The sequence below is a fragment of the Haliaeetus leucocephalus genome, unplaced genomic scaffold (assembly GCF_000737465.1).
Source record: "Haliaeetus leucocephalus isolate CR32 unplaced genomic scaffold, Haliaeetus_leucocephalus-4.0 Scaffold41, whole genome shotgun sequence".
In the NCBI taxonomy this organism is placed as follows: domain Eukaryota; kingdom Metazoa; phylum Chordata; class Aves; order Accipitriformes; family Accipitridae; genus Haliaeetus; species Haliaeetus leucocephalus.
This window is the reverse complement of record NW_010972477.1, coordinates 667,967-683,304: the sequence shown is the minus strand read 5'-3', so window position 1 is coordinate 683,304 and position 15,338 is coordinate 667,967. Positions and strand designations below refer to the sequence as shown.

At 40.9% G+C, this 15,338-nt stretch overlaps 1 protein-coding gene across 1 annotated transcript in view; it reads right to left on the bottom strand.

The window, feature by feature from the left end:
- ADCY1 (adenylate cyclase 1 (brain)) overlaps positions 1–15,338 on the bottom strand; it is a 127,852-nt gene that overhangs the window by 95,022 nt on the left and 17,492 nt on the right. The window contains exon 4 of the mRNA XM_010577084.1: positions 11,020–11,138. Coding sequence (XP_010575386.1) covers positions 11,020–11,138 — 119 coding nt within the window. The remainder of the gene's footprint in view (positions 1–11,019; positions 11,139–15,338) is intronic.

The window sequence follows — 15,338 nt, the reverse complement described above, 5'->3', positions numbered from 1 at the left end:
GAAAAAGACACAGAGGAAAACACAACAACTACAATTGTTGTGATTCAGTATGTCATGCAGTTTCCAGGTTTTAATTAGATACTGTTAGTATGGAGGGGGAGTGTAGATGCTATTTTATTATAACAGCTTCTGCTGGCTTGTCTGCCATTTTACATCTCATCTTTGCACATTCTACATTTTGATCAGTTTTATTTTTCTATTTCCAATTTAAATACGGCAGTCCACTTTTTTCCTGTCTAACCACATTTACATGACCAGTAATATCTCCTGCAGCACCAACAACATCCACCTGAAAAACATTTGCATTTGGGATGCGGGGGTTAGGCCTTTAAGGTAATAACAATGTTATCTGTTTACCACAGTCTTTTACAATGACACACAGACACAAACCAGCAATGTCCAGTGTTTGTGGAGACTATATAACAACGTCTTAACAACTAACAGAGCAACCATTACACTGTTGACATGTACACTAATATCAAAACCTCTCAATTAGTTAAGCACAGAGCACAGGAAATACATTAATGCATAATTATTCAGTTAAAAGGAAAGTTATTTCACATATGTCTACCATAATAAGTCAGTATGGGATCCTTGCTAATCCTTTCAACATGTAAAAAATGCTTAGCCCTCAGCATTTGATTCAAAACACTAATTATACAAAAAAGTGAAGTCCATAAAAGTACCCACAATACATAACGGAACATGTAATTGCAATTTAGGTAAAATATGTAATTATTGTGTGCTGAGACACAGTTGTAGTTCAGTTATGCTTGTGAACTATTTCATACTGCAGTTAACTGCATGTACTTATTTGAAAGCTAATGGAATAGGTTAGGTAACATGATTACTGTTACACTTTCTTGGCATAAGAGTTTTTTTAAAAAAATGTAAGTGCTTTTTTACAAAATTTGTAACTCCTTTAATACAACATTCTTCAAATGTGCAAAGTGTAACTCCCATGTCTGGACATGGCACAGATGTGGGCAATGCTGTCAGTACAAGCCCTGCCTTTTTTTTTAGGGAAATTCTGCTCATTTCTACCAGCATGAAGTGTTACAACCATAGCAGCTGCTGCATTTCTTTTGAAAGTAGGCTGAAATACAAATGACCAAACCTGATTTTTCAGCAGGGATGGTAGGAAACAGCCAGTGGATGAGCAGGGGCTTTGCAGACCCAAAGTGCAGCTGGGACTGCGAGCCTGCTGCTTCCATGGTCTGTTGCCTCTCGGGGTGGCCATCCTGACGAGGGTGACCCTCTCTCACAGACACGGGGCTCTGATATTCTAAAAATGGCATTGAAACTCATTAGCCCGTTCCTTTTACTTTAGCTAGTGCACTGACCAATATTATCCCTTGCACTTCTTCACCTCTCTGTGCCCATCTGTTGCCTCGTCCCTTACTACTTGGGATTGCAAATATTGTGGGGCAGCACCAGCACTTACTCTTTACCGTAGAACGTCTAAAACAAATTAGGGCAGCATCTTGGTCTGTGACACAGGGTTTTGACAATGGAGTCAAATCACCCAACTGATGCAATAAACTTTTTTTCCCCTGTTATGTCTTGCTTAGGTTTTTGGAACGTAAAGGACACAGAAGGCCTTTATCAGGAGGTGGCAAAATCTGCCACGGGGAGTGAGAACAGAAAAGAAATTATAATTCTTGCTATGGCCATGAAAATCATAAGGGTACTAAAGAGAGAAATGATAAGATATACAGTGCTGGAATTCCAGTGATATGCCTGAAGTGTTTCCAGGGCCAAACCATATTTTCAAATATATTCCAATATTTCCAAAGTCCAAGTCCCCACCTGTTTCTTAGCACAACACAAATTAACACTGAAATTCCCTTTCCTTTGATTTGGATATATTATTCACACAAAAATAATGAGAGTCTTAAACGTAGGCCACGTCTAACATTGATATACTTAGAAAACTTAAGACAAAGCAACTACAGGAGTGATGTCAGTGTTAAAGTACATTAATCACTCCTGTAGATGCACTCATTCAAGAGCAAAGTAGCCTTGGTTCACTGTAACTTAATCGCTAATTGCCATGGAGGTTCACATCCTCAGAGAGGATTAAACCAGAGTAAAGTAGGGCTACCTTATTTATGCATGAAAGAGTCCTCATAATGGTATGGTATACAAAGGGACACTTCACAGTGGTTGCCAAGTAATTGTATTTAAAAAAAAAATATTAGCATATATAGAAACAAGAAGCGAGGAGCTACCCATTACCAATTGTTTCGCTTAACGACCGTTCAGGGATATGACTATCCCTGCTTTAATTCCACAGAAATCTTAACAATGCTATTGGGGCACTCCGGTGAAAAACCAAAAAAACCCAATTTCAGTTAAACTGCAACTATTAAAGAAAGAAGAGAAATGAAAGTGGAAAGAAAGTGAAAACAAAGAACAAAGGTTACTTCTGTCTGTTCAACAGCGTAGCTTGCACATGGTTCAAGCACCGCTCTCCCTGACCAGCGACGTAAAAGCGACGCTTAGCAAGGAGAAGCAGTTATTACAGTGCTAAGCCTGGTGTTGCCTCATCGCCCAGGGGTTCAGCAATGCTCCTGTTCCTCCATCCCATAACTGAGCAAAGGGACCCCCAGGAGCCATCATTCTCTTTGCTTGTATGCCATACCAAAACCTCTGCAATCCTATGCTCTTTGAGGTATTCGGCATTTGTCCTGTAGTTTTCAGTCACACCAGGATTTTACCAATAAGTTCACAGGATCAGGAAGTTTGGCTAAGCTGGTAAAAACTCAAATCACTTTGGCGTTGAGACAGACAAGTTATTAGCATCATAAGTTACAACAGCATGTCAATATTCTAATTAAATCCTAGGGGCAAAAAAAAATCAATTATTGAGCAGAGCTTTGTCAAACCGCCGCTCTGCTCTTGATTTTAAAGTCTGCCTGACACTGTTGTGTTGCAGGGGCAGTGCTGGCCTGGCTTAGAGGTTGGGTCGCTCCTAATGCCGCCCGCACGCTTACAAAAGATGAGAGGAACATGTACCGGGTATTGCTAAAGCACAAGACAGCCGCAGGAGACTAGTTTGAAAGCTTGCCTTCTGATCGCTTTGTTTGAGATGCAAGGCACACTTTTGCCACTGGTTTTCTCTGGCAGGGTAACAGCTATGGTCACCCTTTCCATGACTGAACACCCCCATCGCTCCTCGAACACCTTCTGCTCAGAGCTAATAACCGCTTGTTGGTGCAGCTGCGCCTGGGTTAGCATTGCCTTTCTTCTTGCAGAGCTCCCAGAGCAAGGCGAAAACTCAGTTTTGACTCTAGCTTTTCTGTAGCTATTTTCTGAAACTTTTGACCGGTCTTACTCTCATTTAGTAAAATAAGCTTAAAACTACTTTGCTTTTTGTACAGTAATATTTTAGCTTTAATGTTTTTTTAAAATGTATTGTTTGCTAGTGTAGCTTAAATACTCCCCACTTAAAACACGGCCTGTCTTTCTAGCATTTACACAGTCACCTTTCTACATTTGATAGGAAAATTAGCTTATTTTTGACATAAAGCTACCTAATTTTTTCATTAATAATAATTTATACATAAATGGCTTGGTTTATTTACCAATAATACCAAATGATCTTACAACAATTATGTCTAAAACATTTTGAAATATACATAATCTCAAGAAGTTATCTGCAACTGCAAAACTCACCAAATTCGCAAATAAAGTTCTTCAAGAGTTTAGTTTGCTACAGAACATTTCTTGTTACAAATGCTATGCACTGCACCTTTCCCTCTGATCTTAGAATGCTTCTTCCTTTCTTAATGAAACGCACCTAGCTTTCTGAAAGGACTTCTTCAAAAAAGCTTGAAAAAACAGTTCCTCCAATTATAGTGTACAGTAATTGCATCTACAATTACCGATGAACAGTTCCTGCTAGACACTACACGCACACACACGCCTGAACTCTAATATCCACGTGCATTTCGTATAAGACTGTACGCCCCGCAGACTACTGCAACAAAGCCTGTGTGATAGATCTTAATGTGTAAATACAGATTGGTAAGCATTGAAGGGCGGAGTTTTTCTTTTGACTACGCGTTTCCCTCCTAATTTATTAACGACGTAGACAGAGGGAGAGAGGGCACGCTCCGCGAGCCTGCAGATGACACCAAGCTGAGTGGTGGGGCTGATACTTTAGAGGGAAGGGATGCCGTCCAGGGGGACCTTGCCAGGCTTGAGGAGCGGGCCCACGCGAACCTCACGAAGTCCAACAAGGCCAAGCGCAAGGTCCTGCACCCGGACTGGGGCAACCCCAAACACGGATAGACCGAGGGATGAAGGGGTTGAGAGCGGCCCTGCGGAGGAGGACCCGGGGGTACTGGTGGATGAAGTACCAGACTGAGTCAGCACTGTGTGCTTGCAGCCCGGAAAGCTGATTGTATCCCAGGATCCATAAAGGGAAGCACGGCCGGCAGGTCGGGGGAGGTGATGGTCCCTCTCTGTTCTCATGAGATTCCACCTGGAGCACTGCATCCAGCTCTTGGGGTCCCAGCAACAGAAAGACATGGCCCTGTTGGAGCGGGTCCAGAGGAGAATCACAAAAATCGTCACAGGGCTGGAACACCTCTGCTATGGGGAAAGGCTGAGAGAGTTGGGGTTGTTCAGCCTGGAGAAGAGAAGGCTGCAGAGAGACCTTACTGTGGCCTTTCAATATATAAAGGAGACTTACAAGAAACATAGGATGAGAGTTTTTACCAGGGTCTGTAGTGACAGGATAAGGAGTAATCGTTTTAAACTAAAAGAGGGTAGATTTAGATTAGATACAAGGAGGAAATTCTTTACTGTGAGGATGGAACAGGTTTCCTAGAGAAGCTGTGGATGCCCCATCCCTCGAAGTATTCAAGGGCAGGCTGGTCAGGGTTTTCAGCCACCATATCTAGTGAAAGATGTCCCTGATCATGGCAGGGGGGTTGGACTAGATGATCTTTGAAGCTTCCTTCCAACTCAAACCATCCTATGATTCCATGATTCTAATTTTTAATGTAGGTTTCCTAAGGAGTTTTTTTAAAGTTACCTGGAGTATTTGATTTGATACGCAAACAGTATTTCTAAATGCTTCTGGTATAAAAATTCTGAATAAAAGCAAAGCAACACTGCAGTGAGCAACTTCAGGAAAGAAAGCGTTATGAACAGCTATTTCTCTCATCTCTCTCACAAACAAGGAGTTAAGCTGGTTCAGCACAGGCGTACGAGTTGCGTACATCATTATCTCACACTCCTCGTCTATCTGGAGCATTTTTGTGTCGACAAGCCCTGAGTCATCCCTCCAGGACCTTCCGTATTCCTGTTTTCTCCCCTGCGATGCCTGCAGGCAGAGCCAGCACCTGCCTGGGCGCTGCAGCCCTCCCGCAGCACCTGCTAAAACCAAGCCTGCAAAGCCTGGGGCTTGGTTTAAGAGATTTAGGCTGCTTCCCAGCCGCGAGTAACCCTTTTCTATGTCACTCTACGGGGTGTTCAGAAGGAGGAATCCTGCCAAGTTACACAAGAGATTGAAGAGCTTGTAGGTGGTAAATGTTCACTTCTAACAGCGCTCATTCATGTGCTTTGCGCGCTGGAATAGTCCTGCTGGTTTCAGTGGAGCCACTTGTATAAACAAATACTCAGCAAAATAAGGAGGGGTTGTGCGCCCTCTTTTTTATTTCCACTTGGCTCATTTGTGTAATTAGAGCACAACTTATAATAAGAATGACATTTTAATGGCACATGCTGCCTCAGAGAGGAACCTGTAGGTTTTTTTCCTTAAAGATCAACTAAAAGGGAAAATTATTAATAATTTTATCTATAACTCACTGCAATGATTAAGAAAAAAGTGCTCTCAAAAGATTGAAGAGGGCTGTTAAAACTGAAAACAAAGGGGAGGTTGTTTTTACAAAATAATCATTCATGAAAACTAGTTCACTGTGAAGTCGTACGAGCTCAGAAAGACGACATACAAAAGCCTGTTCGTAGGCATCATGCTCACAGCTTTTTAAAACATTGGAATGGGTAGGTTAAATTAATTTTTTGAGTTCTGATGCTTTCTAGAAGACAGGACAGACCAGAGATATTTGCATATAAATAGCTGCAGACTGTGCTCTGGTCTCAGAGTGGGTCACAACAACCTCTAAATGGCCACAAGGAATCTTTTTATTGGTAGCTTTGAATCAGGCAGCGTGTTGCCTGAAATGAATCTCTCTTCCTACAAAGCAGCCAGTTCTATTTCACACTTGTAAAAATTAGGCTAAATGAAATTGCTGTACCAGAGACTCAAGAAATTGGTAGCTTTCAATGTTCACTTTTTCTTTCTCTCTTGAATGTTATTTGAGTTAACAGAGCAGAGTGAGAAGTTGTCTGTTAACATACCAAGTCAGCCATATCCTTATCCATGCATGTGTTGAAACAGTTTCATTAATATCTAATGGAGTGGGAAAAAGCCCATTCCAAAAGAGACAAACAACAAAATGTGTTGAGGGCTCCATACAGGGCATATATTTGAGCTGAAACACAACTTGAAATAACTTAATTGAATTATAGCTGCATGGAGAGATTCAGTCAAGACTAGTGCATTTTTACAGTAGCCACTGTACATATATATGTAATCTGTAAATTCCTCAGCCCTGTAGGGCCAGACAAGGGATAAGAGAAGGAAATACTAATCCTACATTACTTCTTAACCTAATCTTAGGGAAGAGCTGTCTCGTGTATGTTACCAACCATCGTCCTGAGCATCACAGAAGAGCTGCTCTGTTGGGGAGTCTTCACACGTAAGCTGACATCTGGTCCTCACACCCTTCATGGTGACCTTGGCTGGGGTCACCTCAGGAAGATAACACCTGTACTGTGTTGAAATCGCTCCTGAACTGTATATGGACTATTTCCTTCTCATGAGGCACAGCTGTTATACTGGTTGTGATTATTTTACCTTCCTGATGCTTGAATTTAGTGTCCTCACTGGCTTCACGCTATATATTGGATGTGTATTTGCATGTTTTGTTTTACATATTGCATTTGCATTTAGTTGTTTTTTTTCCATTTAAAACACATACACTCATTTCCTACTGTACAGCAATTCTGTTCAAAAACTTCACAAGGTAGCAGATGTACAAAAAGCCTCATTTCTTCCTCTTTGACAAAAAAAGTCGTTTCTTCTTCAAGATCATTGGGTAATATTGGGTGGTCCACACAAAACATAGGAAGAGAAAGCAGCATGTCTGTAGAGTGAAGAATTTGTTGGCAAAGGACTGATTTTCATCAACTTGTGACAATTCCTTTTGACTTCTTCTTTGGGAAGGTTCCATAGGTAAATATATTCTGGTTTAACCACTACTCTTTACACAGTGTACACAGGAGATAATAAAACTTGCCTGGGAAAGATTTCTTCTTCCTTTTTGCCAAGGCACAAATAACATACAGAGGGTTGGAATGGACAACCACCTTTTCCTGTACCATTATCTTACTTCCAAAAGTAAGGGTCTGTGATCTTTCTCTTTTATGAGCTTGTACGTGTCCTTCTTAGTAGGCATTTTTCATTTGCTAAATGTGAGCATTTTGGAGGAGAAAAGGGGTTTTTCCCACAAACCACTACAGTTCCCAGGGCCCTTGCAAGTTCCTTTGATGGCACTGTCGTTCTGTGTATGAAGCCATCTATTCAGTGCTCTTTTATGGGCTGTATTCACTGATGCCCTTAGAACAGTCTCAAATGGAAATATAAAGTAAGTTTTAAACTGGCCCCCTCTCCACACAGAAATCTTCGATTGATGTTGAGGGAGTTTAATGCTTTGTACTGCAGAAAAAAAAAAAAAATCTGGGATGCTAAGGTGGAGTTCTGAAGTGATTTCTAACTGAAGAGAGTTATCTGTGAGCAAAATAAATTCCTCTCTTCACTACAGATTTGGGAAGAGCTCATCAAAGCATGACACAACACTGAGGGCTCTGCCCTCAGCATGGAGAGGCATGTTTCCATTGCCTTCCAGAGGTGCAGGCAGTTGCAGGCAGTCATTCAACAACTGTTTGATAGTTGGTAAAATATTTACCAACTAACTGATAAACCAGGGCTGTTGCCATGGTGTATCTGAAATACGCCAGTATCTTTTTCCAGTCCATCATTCACTTCTTACAGGGGGGTGTGTGTGTATATCTATATCTATATCTATATCTCCACTGCAATGTATCCCCCTGTGTTTTTCTGGGTAAATAAGGTAGCTGTATGGATGTCTTATTTTTCACATGCAAGATGTAGTGCTTAAAGACTCTTTTTTCAGGCAGCTATTTAGAAGACTGAAATGGATGGGTTTTGTGGCTGGTGAGGTTTATTTTTGTTGTTATATTTAATAGGTGAGGAGTGGACAAATCATGCAGTTTACTAATTGCCTGCCTACCTCCTCCGGCCTATCCTTTCTGGAGAAGAACGCTCTGACCTTCCAGATATTTGCTGGGAGAAAAAGAAAGCATTGCAATAGGAAAGGTGAAAGTGCAGCTCATTTTCTATTTTCCACTATGTAGCTTTGGGGTTAAAAGCTCCAGGAATTTAGGACTATAGAGGGCCTTTTTGTTTGTTTGTTTTAATAGTGGTGCTTTACAGAAGGATTGGCATGAAAAGGCCAAGTCATGAGAATATGGGAAAGGTCTCTTAGGTCTGCCTGGTATAGCACTGAACTGCCACTACTCCAAAGAAAAAGAGTTGTTTCCATCTCCTTAAAAAGGTAAAACACACATCTTACTATTGGCACTGACCACCAGCAGCACTTCCCAGCGGATGCTGCAGTGCTGTCCTCCGCACAGGAGTCAGGGTGGCATCCACAGCGAGTTCCCTGCATCGCTCAGACCTGCAGAGGCACAAAGCTCCGGGGGTGAAACTCCAGTCTACTGGGACCTGGCAGCAACGGCCTGCTGGGTATTTACTGGGACACAATTCCCCCCCTTATCTTTTTTTTTTAATACAGCAGTCACATACTGAAATAAAAGCTAATACAGTTTCTTATCGTACAGGTGATGAGGGGAGGTCTCCTGTTTTCAGTTCTCCTCCCTGAGGATCTTCCCTTTGACATTAAAATGAGACCATCTTACTTTGCCTCCATTTGCCCCAGAAGTACCCTCTTGAGGTCAGAGAACGAATGCACCTCTCCAGACAAGGTATTCAGGTTCAAAATCATTTATGAACTCCACATCGAAGCACCGAGTAAGCCACAGCAGCCTTAGTGGTCAAGTGAAACACCATTTTATGTAGGAAAAACAGGGTACTCCTGAGGTTACATTTCGAAAAGATCTCAGCGCAAGAGAGGACTCAGAAGCGTTATAATCAAGCAGTCCGGATGCAAAGCAATGCTATTTAAGAATACCCACACTGTAATCAATGCAGAGACCTGCGACACATACAAGGTATAAATGTACTGATCAGGATATAATTATTGTTAACTTGCCTTGAACCTGAATATAAGTGCAACCAATAGTAGTATACATGTGTTTCATAGCACTGTGACAGCATAACTAGACACAATTTTTATAAGTATATAAGCAATGTGATCATCAAAGGGACAAATGAAGACAGTAGCAGGCACCCAAGCAATAAAAATCTGGCAGGCAGCAGACAAGATAAGCACGAGTGGCTGCAAATAGACAGGACATCATCCAAAGATGGAAGATTGGCAAGAAAAAGAAAAAAAGACAAATGGTATTGGTGGGAGGGCAACGGCATAAAAGCATGAGGCATAAACAAGGAAAACTGGAGGAGGAGGAAGATGGCCCACTTTGATCGTGAATTCTCTCCTTCAGGAGCTCTCAAGCCTGACAATTTGGCAACTGAGAACCATCGAAGACTAACCAAGAATGCTAACTTTGCAGCGTCAGCTCTGGGGCACTGTACACTTAGAGCTAACTTTAAATTGATTGTTAAAGACCAAGTTTTGCATGCGTAGTGATGATGATTAACATTTTATAAGATTTAACCGTTAGCAAGAAGTGAGCTGCTAATGAATAAATTCAGTAATGTTTAATTTTACAGTGTAAAACTGACCTAATTTGTCAGTCTGCTAAACACTCCCATCACAGCTATCTCTGATTCCCTCACTGATATGAGTGCTTTTAGTTGCAACAGCTTAGTTACTAGGAAGTGGTCCTTGCAAATATTAGAGTCAGCTCAAGGGGAGATAGACTGAACCCCAGGAGAAGGAACTTCCTTCCCAGTGGATGAGGGAGCAGAGAGGGTGCTAAAGGAGTTCACTCCTTTGCCACGTGAGTACACGGTGCAAATCAAGGCAGCTCTGCGGCATCACTTATTAAGCCTGTACCTTCCTTAGTGCAAGGGTGGCACCAAGTAAACCTCTTTGACACTGTTTTTGGTATGAAGGCAAGGCGCTTGGAGAAAAAGTAACTAGAGGCAGTATGATAAAACACCACCATTCAGACAAGGGCTTTAAGGCATTTGTTTGGGGGCGCAGAGAAGAATAGCAAATGAGAATGCACTTTAACAACAACCAGTATAAATGCGCAACTCGGACACTTGCACAACAGTTTTACTGAACAAGAGCAAGAAGTAGACTTGAGTCTCAATCAATAACCTCCGAGGAGGAATGCTTGTATGATGGCGACAAATACACATTTTGTTTAAGTTTACATCACACTTTCTTTCCGTATTTCCATGCTATTACCCAGAAAATATTCAAAGTAATCTATCTTACTATCAGGAAAATAAAAATGTGTAAAAGTTACCATGCAAAATAAATATTCCCATTCACCCAAAATGTAATACAGTACAAAAAGAATGACAACTCATTTGAAAAAGTTGTCTGCCTCCCAGCACTACTATTCTAAGCCATTTATTGATTCACCGTTACCTTCTGAGAAGACTATTTGGTCTTCCTAGTGCACCCATTCTCCCCCTCTGCAGAAATGACAAATCTTCACTGTACTGCTTGGGTTTCTTATTCTAAGATCTGACTGCAATTACACATCATTGTATTTGTACTAAGTATTCTCTGCTTTATATTATTTCATGGACTACATCAATCTTACCTAACGTTGTCATGCCTTTGAATGTAAATCTTGTGGAAAATCCTTTCAGGAGGCTTCAGGAAATCTTCCTTCATTTCCATTGCAACATTCCTGGGCAAAAGACTCATCAAGAGACGTTCCTAAAAGAAAACGTAAACAACATCAGTTTTGTGGTATAGAGTGTGACCATTATTCAAAAGTTTTAAACTAGCAAACTAGACAACCTTTTCCTAATCTAGTCTGCTTCCTGAGAATTTCTGCTGCATAAATAATATGAACCATTTATCTCAAACTTCTGCAAACTGTGTGGGTGTCTTTTTTAAGTCTTCTGCACTAAAAAAAATCAAAAAACTATACAGAAAGGGAAAAGCCAGCTTCAAGAGCAGATAATTGTCCCTAATTTTCATTAACATCACAATGCTAATAATAACAACTTACTTTATTGTTAGTAGCATTTATCTGTCTGGGAAAGACTTCCGAGGATCATTTGCTATCCTTTTGTGTGTCCTATTTCTGAATCTAATGAAAGTGTTGCATTATAAGGACTATGACAGCTGGTTATTAAGCAGCAAGAGTGGATGATAGATTTATCCACTGTCTGAATCAGCAGAACAGTAATAAAGGTACAGTTTTAATGGTATCTTATCCAGTGTGGCAATGTCTGTTCCAGCCAGCTCCGTAACGGGATGCATCAGTACAAGCCCTTGGTTAAGCACATCTCTTCTTGCTATATCCACAGAGAGATTTTTAGCATGGGTCACTGACCTGCGTAAAAAGGACCTCTAACATTTTGGATCTCGTCAGTATTGACTATAAGGGCCTATGTAGTTTTTCCACATATTCTGGCCCATTCCCAGGTACCACCCAGAAAACTTGCAGCAGGTGTTCTTAGGTGTTGTAAGGTGTCCTTAGATACCTACTTAAGTTTTGTTTTCACACAGAAAACACTTTTTTTAAAACACTGCTGTTTAAAATGCAGTTCCAAGCGTACCCATCAGAGCTGCTAGCTTCTGCCATGGCAACAGTCTGAATGAATTCACATAACCACATCCGATCTGATTCAGGAATCCCAGGTTCCAGAGAAAATGGGGAAAGGCTGGAGCAAGGAAGATGCACGCTTGGTGGAAGGGGATCAGGTCAGGGAATATTTAAGCAAACTGGACATACCTAAGTCCATGGGCCCTGGTGGGATGTACCCACAAGCACTGAGGGAGCTGGCAGATGTCATTGCAAAGCCACTCTCGATAATCTTTGATCAAACATGGTGACTGGGAGACGTGCCTGAAGACTGGAGGAAAGAAAATGCCACTCCTACCTTCAAGAAGGGCAAGAAGGAGGAGCCAGGGAACTACAGGCCGGTCAGTCTCACCTTGAGTCCTGAAAAACTGATGGAGCAGCTCATCCTGAAAACCAGGGTGGTTGGACCAGATGACCTCCCAAGTTCCCTTCCTACCTCAGCTATTCTGTGATTCTGTTATCTGATGATTGACAGCCACCGTAATGGCAGCTGTGAGACGTCACAGAAGTGCAGATACTGGCCAAACCACATCCTCCTTTTATTTAAATGACATTAAATAAATAAAGAGCAACAATTAACACTGAGAAGAGTGTATCTGCACAGACAAGCGCTTTGTGTTGCTCACATGCATTCATTCACCAGCCAAAACCACCAAACAATACTCAAAGGGTTTCTAATTTTACAGTTTCTTCTGGAAGAAGACACATTGAATATTTATGTCACCAAAGAATAAGTTAAACTTTGCAGAACTGCCCTGCTACTTACTTTAGACTAAAGTTCCTTCATATGTTTGTGGCAGTTCATGTGGACTAGAGGCTAAGGATCATTAACTAATACTTCCTATTATTCTTGTATGTATACTAAGAATATTGCAAAGAATAAGATGGAATTAAATATTTATTAACAGTTTATGCATACATCAATTTCAGATTAACCAAACAGTCTCACATCTTGGTAGAAAATGGTTAATTACTATAATTTTTATGTTGATTTAATTAAGTATGCTTATATCTCTGCAGCACAATTATATTTGGGTAACCCAAAATTTGGGTTAAAATCCCAAACAAATAGTTTTGTCAACAGTGGATCTTACAAAGCTCTGTTGCCCACTACTTGTGTCTTGCAGTTGATTTACTGTTTTAACTGAAATATAGTGAGGTTGTAAAATGAGCTGACCACCTATCAGACAAAACAGAATCCACACAGGAAAGAAGTTTGGACTGGTGATTAAATTCTCTGGTGCTTAAGATGGTATAAACTCCAAAGGATGCTGGAATATCGTAAGTATTATCCTGGATGCCAATTTTGTGATGTCTGATAAGGACTAAATGTTCACTATAGCTTCTCTTTAAGTAAGCATATTAAACAAGATCTTTGTCATTTTGCTGAAATGGATAAGTAAATTCCAAAGCTCTTATAAAGAGTGGGGTTTCAGCTTCTGTTTCCTAGAAAGTCAGACTAAAACAAAAAGATAAACAACCAAACAAAAATTATACTGACAGATTCTTGCAGAGACCAATGCTCACTGAATATGGCCTGTAAACACAATTACAATCCAAGATGTGAATAAAAAACTCACAGATAACTTCTGCAGTGCTCAGCAAATGGCACAAAAGCCAGGGAGGTAATAACAATCGTTACTGTGAAGGTAGCATTGTAGAAATGCAGGATGCAGCACTTGAGAGCGTTGAAACCTGCAGATATAGTAAGGGAGGCTACAAAACCGGTGATTCCTATATGCATTAGCTTGACTATTACAAGACCTGAAGGGAGCTTATGAAAATCCTATATCAAATTGTGGTGGCTTGCTTTTTTCATTAGAGATAGGGAAGAAAAAAAAAAAAAAAGATTACTGAGGAAGAATTGTAAAGTCTTTACAAAGAGGGTTAGCAGCCTCAGACTCTCCAAGCGAGTAAAGACTCAATTATGGCCCTCTCAAAGGGCAGCCACTGCTGACCTTTCAGACCAAGAAGGGAAGCAGCATCGTGGCTGTAAAGAATTGTCACTGGAAGAGAGACTGGAAAATGTGAGAAACAACCCCACAATGGAAAGTATCGAAGCACTCAAAATAAATGAAAGACAGCATCTAGCTCTCTAGAAAAAGAATAAGAAAAGTCTCTTATATTTTGGGCCAAATCTCATCTGTCAAGCAAAGCAGTATCGCCCTTCAGGTCAGCCTAAGGAATGAATGCTCAAGGATTCAGAAGTTTAGAGCGGCAAGAGTGAACTCATGTACAGCAAACACAGCCGTGGGAAGGGTTGGGAAAGGTCCCCGCCGGGATCTCTGCTCAGCAAGTCCTACCATCGTTGTCAGATTTTCTTCATTTGCTTCTGTATCTGATTATAAAAATAATCTGAAAACCAGACTAAAAGGAAAACTAGATGTGCACTGCTGCATAGTGCATTGAATGGAAGAAGTGATAGCACCAAAGCAAGGCCGGTCCCATTTGTGGTGACATTCATGCCTGAGTGGTTGTTGCCTCTGATGAGGATGGGTGGTGACAGAAAAAAATTGAAAGAGTGAGACAGCACTAATCAATTAGCAACAACTTTGACTAGAATAAAACAACACTCAGGCTGCAGACCTTCTTATTTGTGACAAATGATGTTGTACTGAGGTAGCCTCAACACGTGGCATATTCCAAAACATAGGGCCTAGCAGAGAGAAAAATGTTTCCACATTTTCACCTCTCTCACTGATCCACAATGCTCTTTAGGCTAATTACAGCTGGTTTCTACCCAGAAAATTAAATCTTGGCCCTATGACCAACTTAGACTGTTTTAGGAATTTCTACTCTCTTCTTCTGTTGTAAATCTTCACTCAGCATTAACATGGTCTAAAGTGAAATCGCATGCTGAAAAAAAGATTCTTTTCAGAAATTATAATTGTCTGTGAATGATTTTGCATTCCCTGCACAAATCTCACTAAGAAAAGAAAATGACAGATGAGGACCTATATCTCCTTCATTCACAGCATTCTTCATTTGTATTTTAAATTGCCAGTCCTCGCCTGGGATCTGGAATGTCAAACTGGGCTGCCTCTGCCAACTGTCTTATCCTCATTAATGAGGATTTCTGTACCATTAATGAAGACTTTGTTAATTTTGAAAAGGACATTCGATTTAGAAAAACATCCAGATTCCTTTCTCCCACAGCAATGAAGCGTTGCTAGAAATAAAAGAAGGAGCAAACGTTCCTTTGACTCCAAGGCAAGTCAAAATGTGCATACCAAGCCAATTAGGAATGGCTCAGTGTTACCTTGGCCCTGTTCAACAACTAGCACATGACAAAGAAGGAAAATACGCAAAGGTAGAGAAATGGG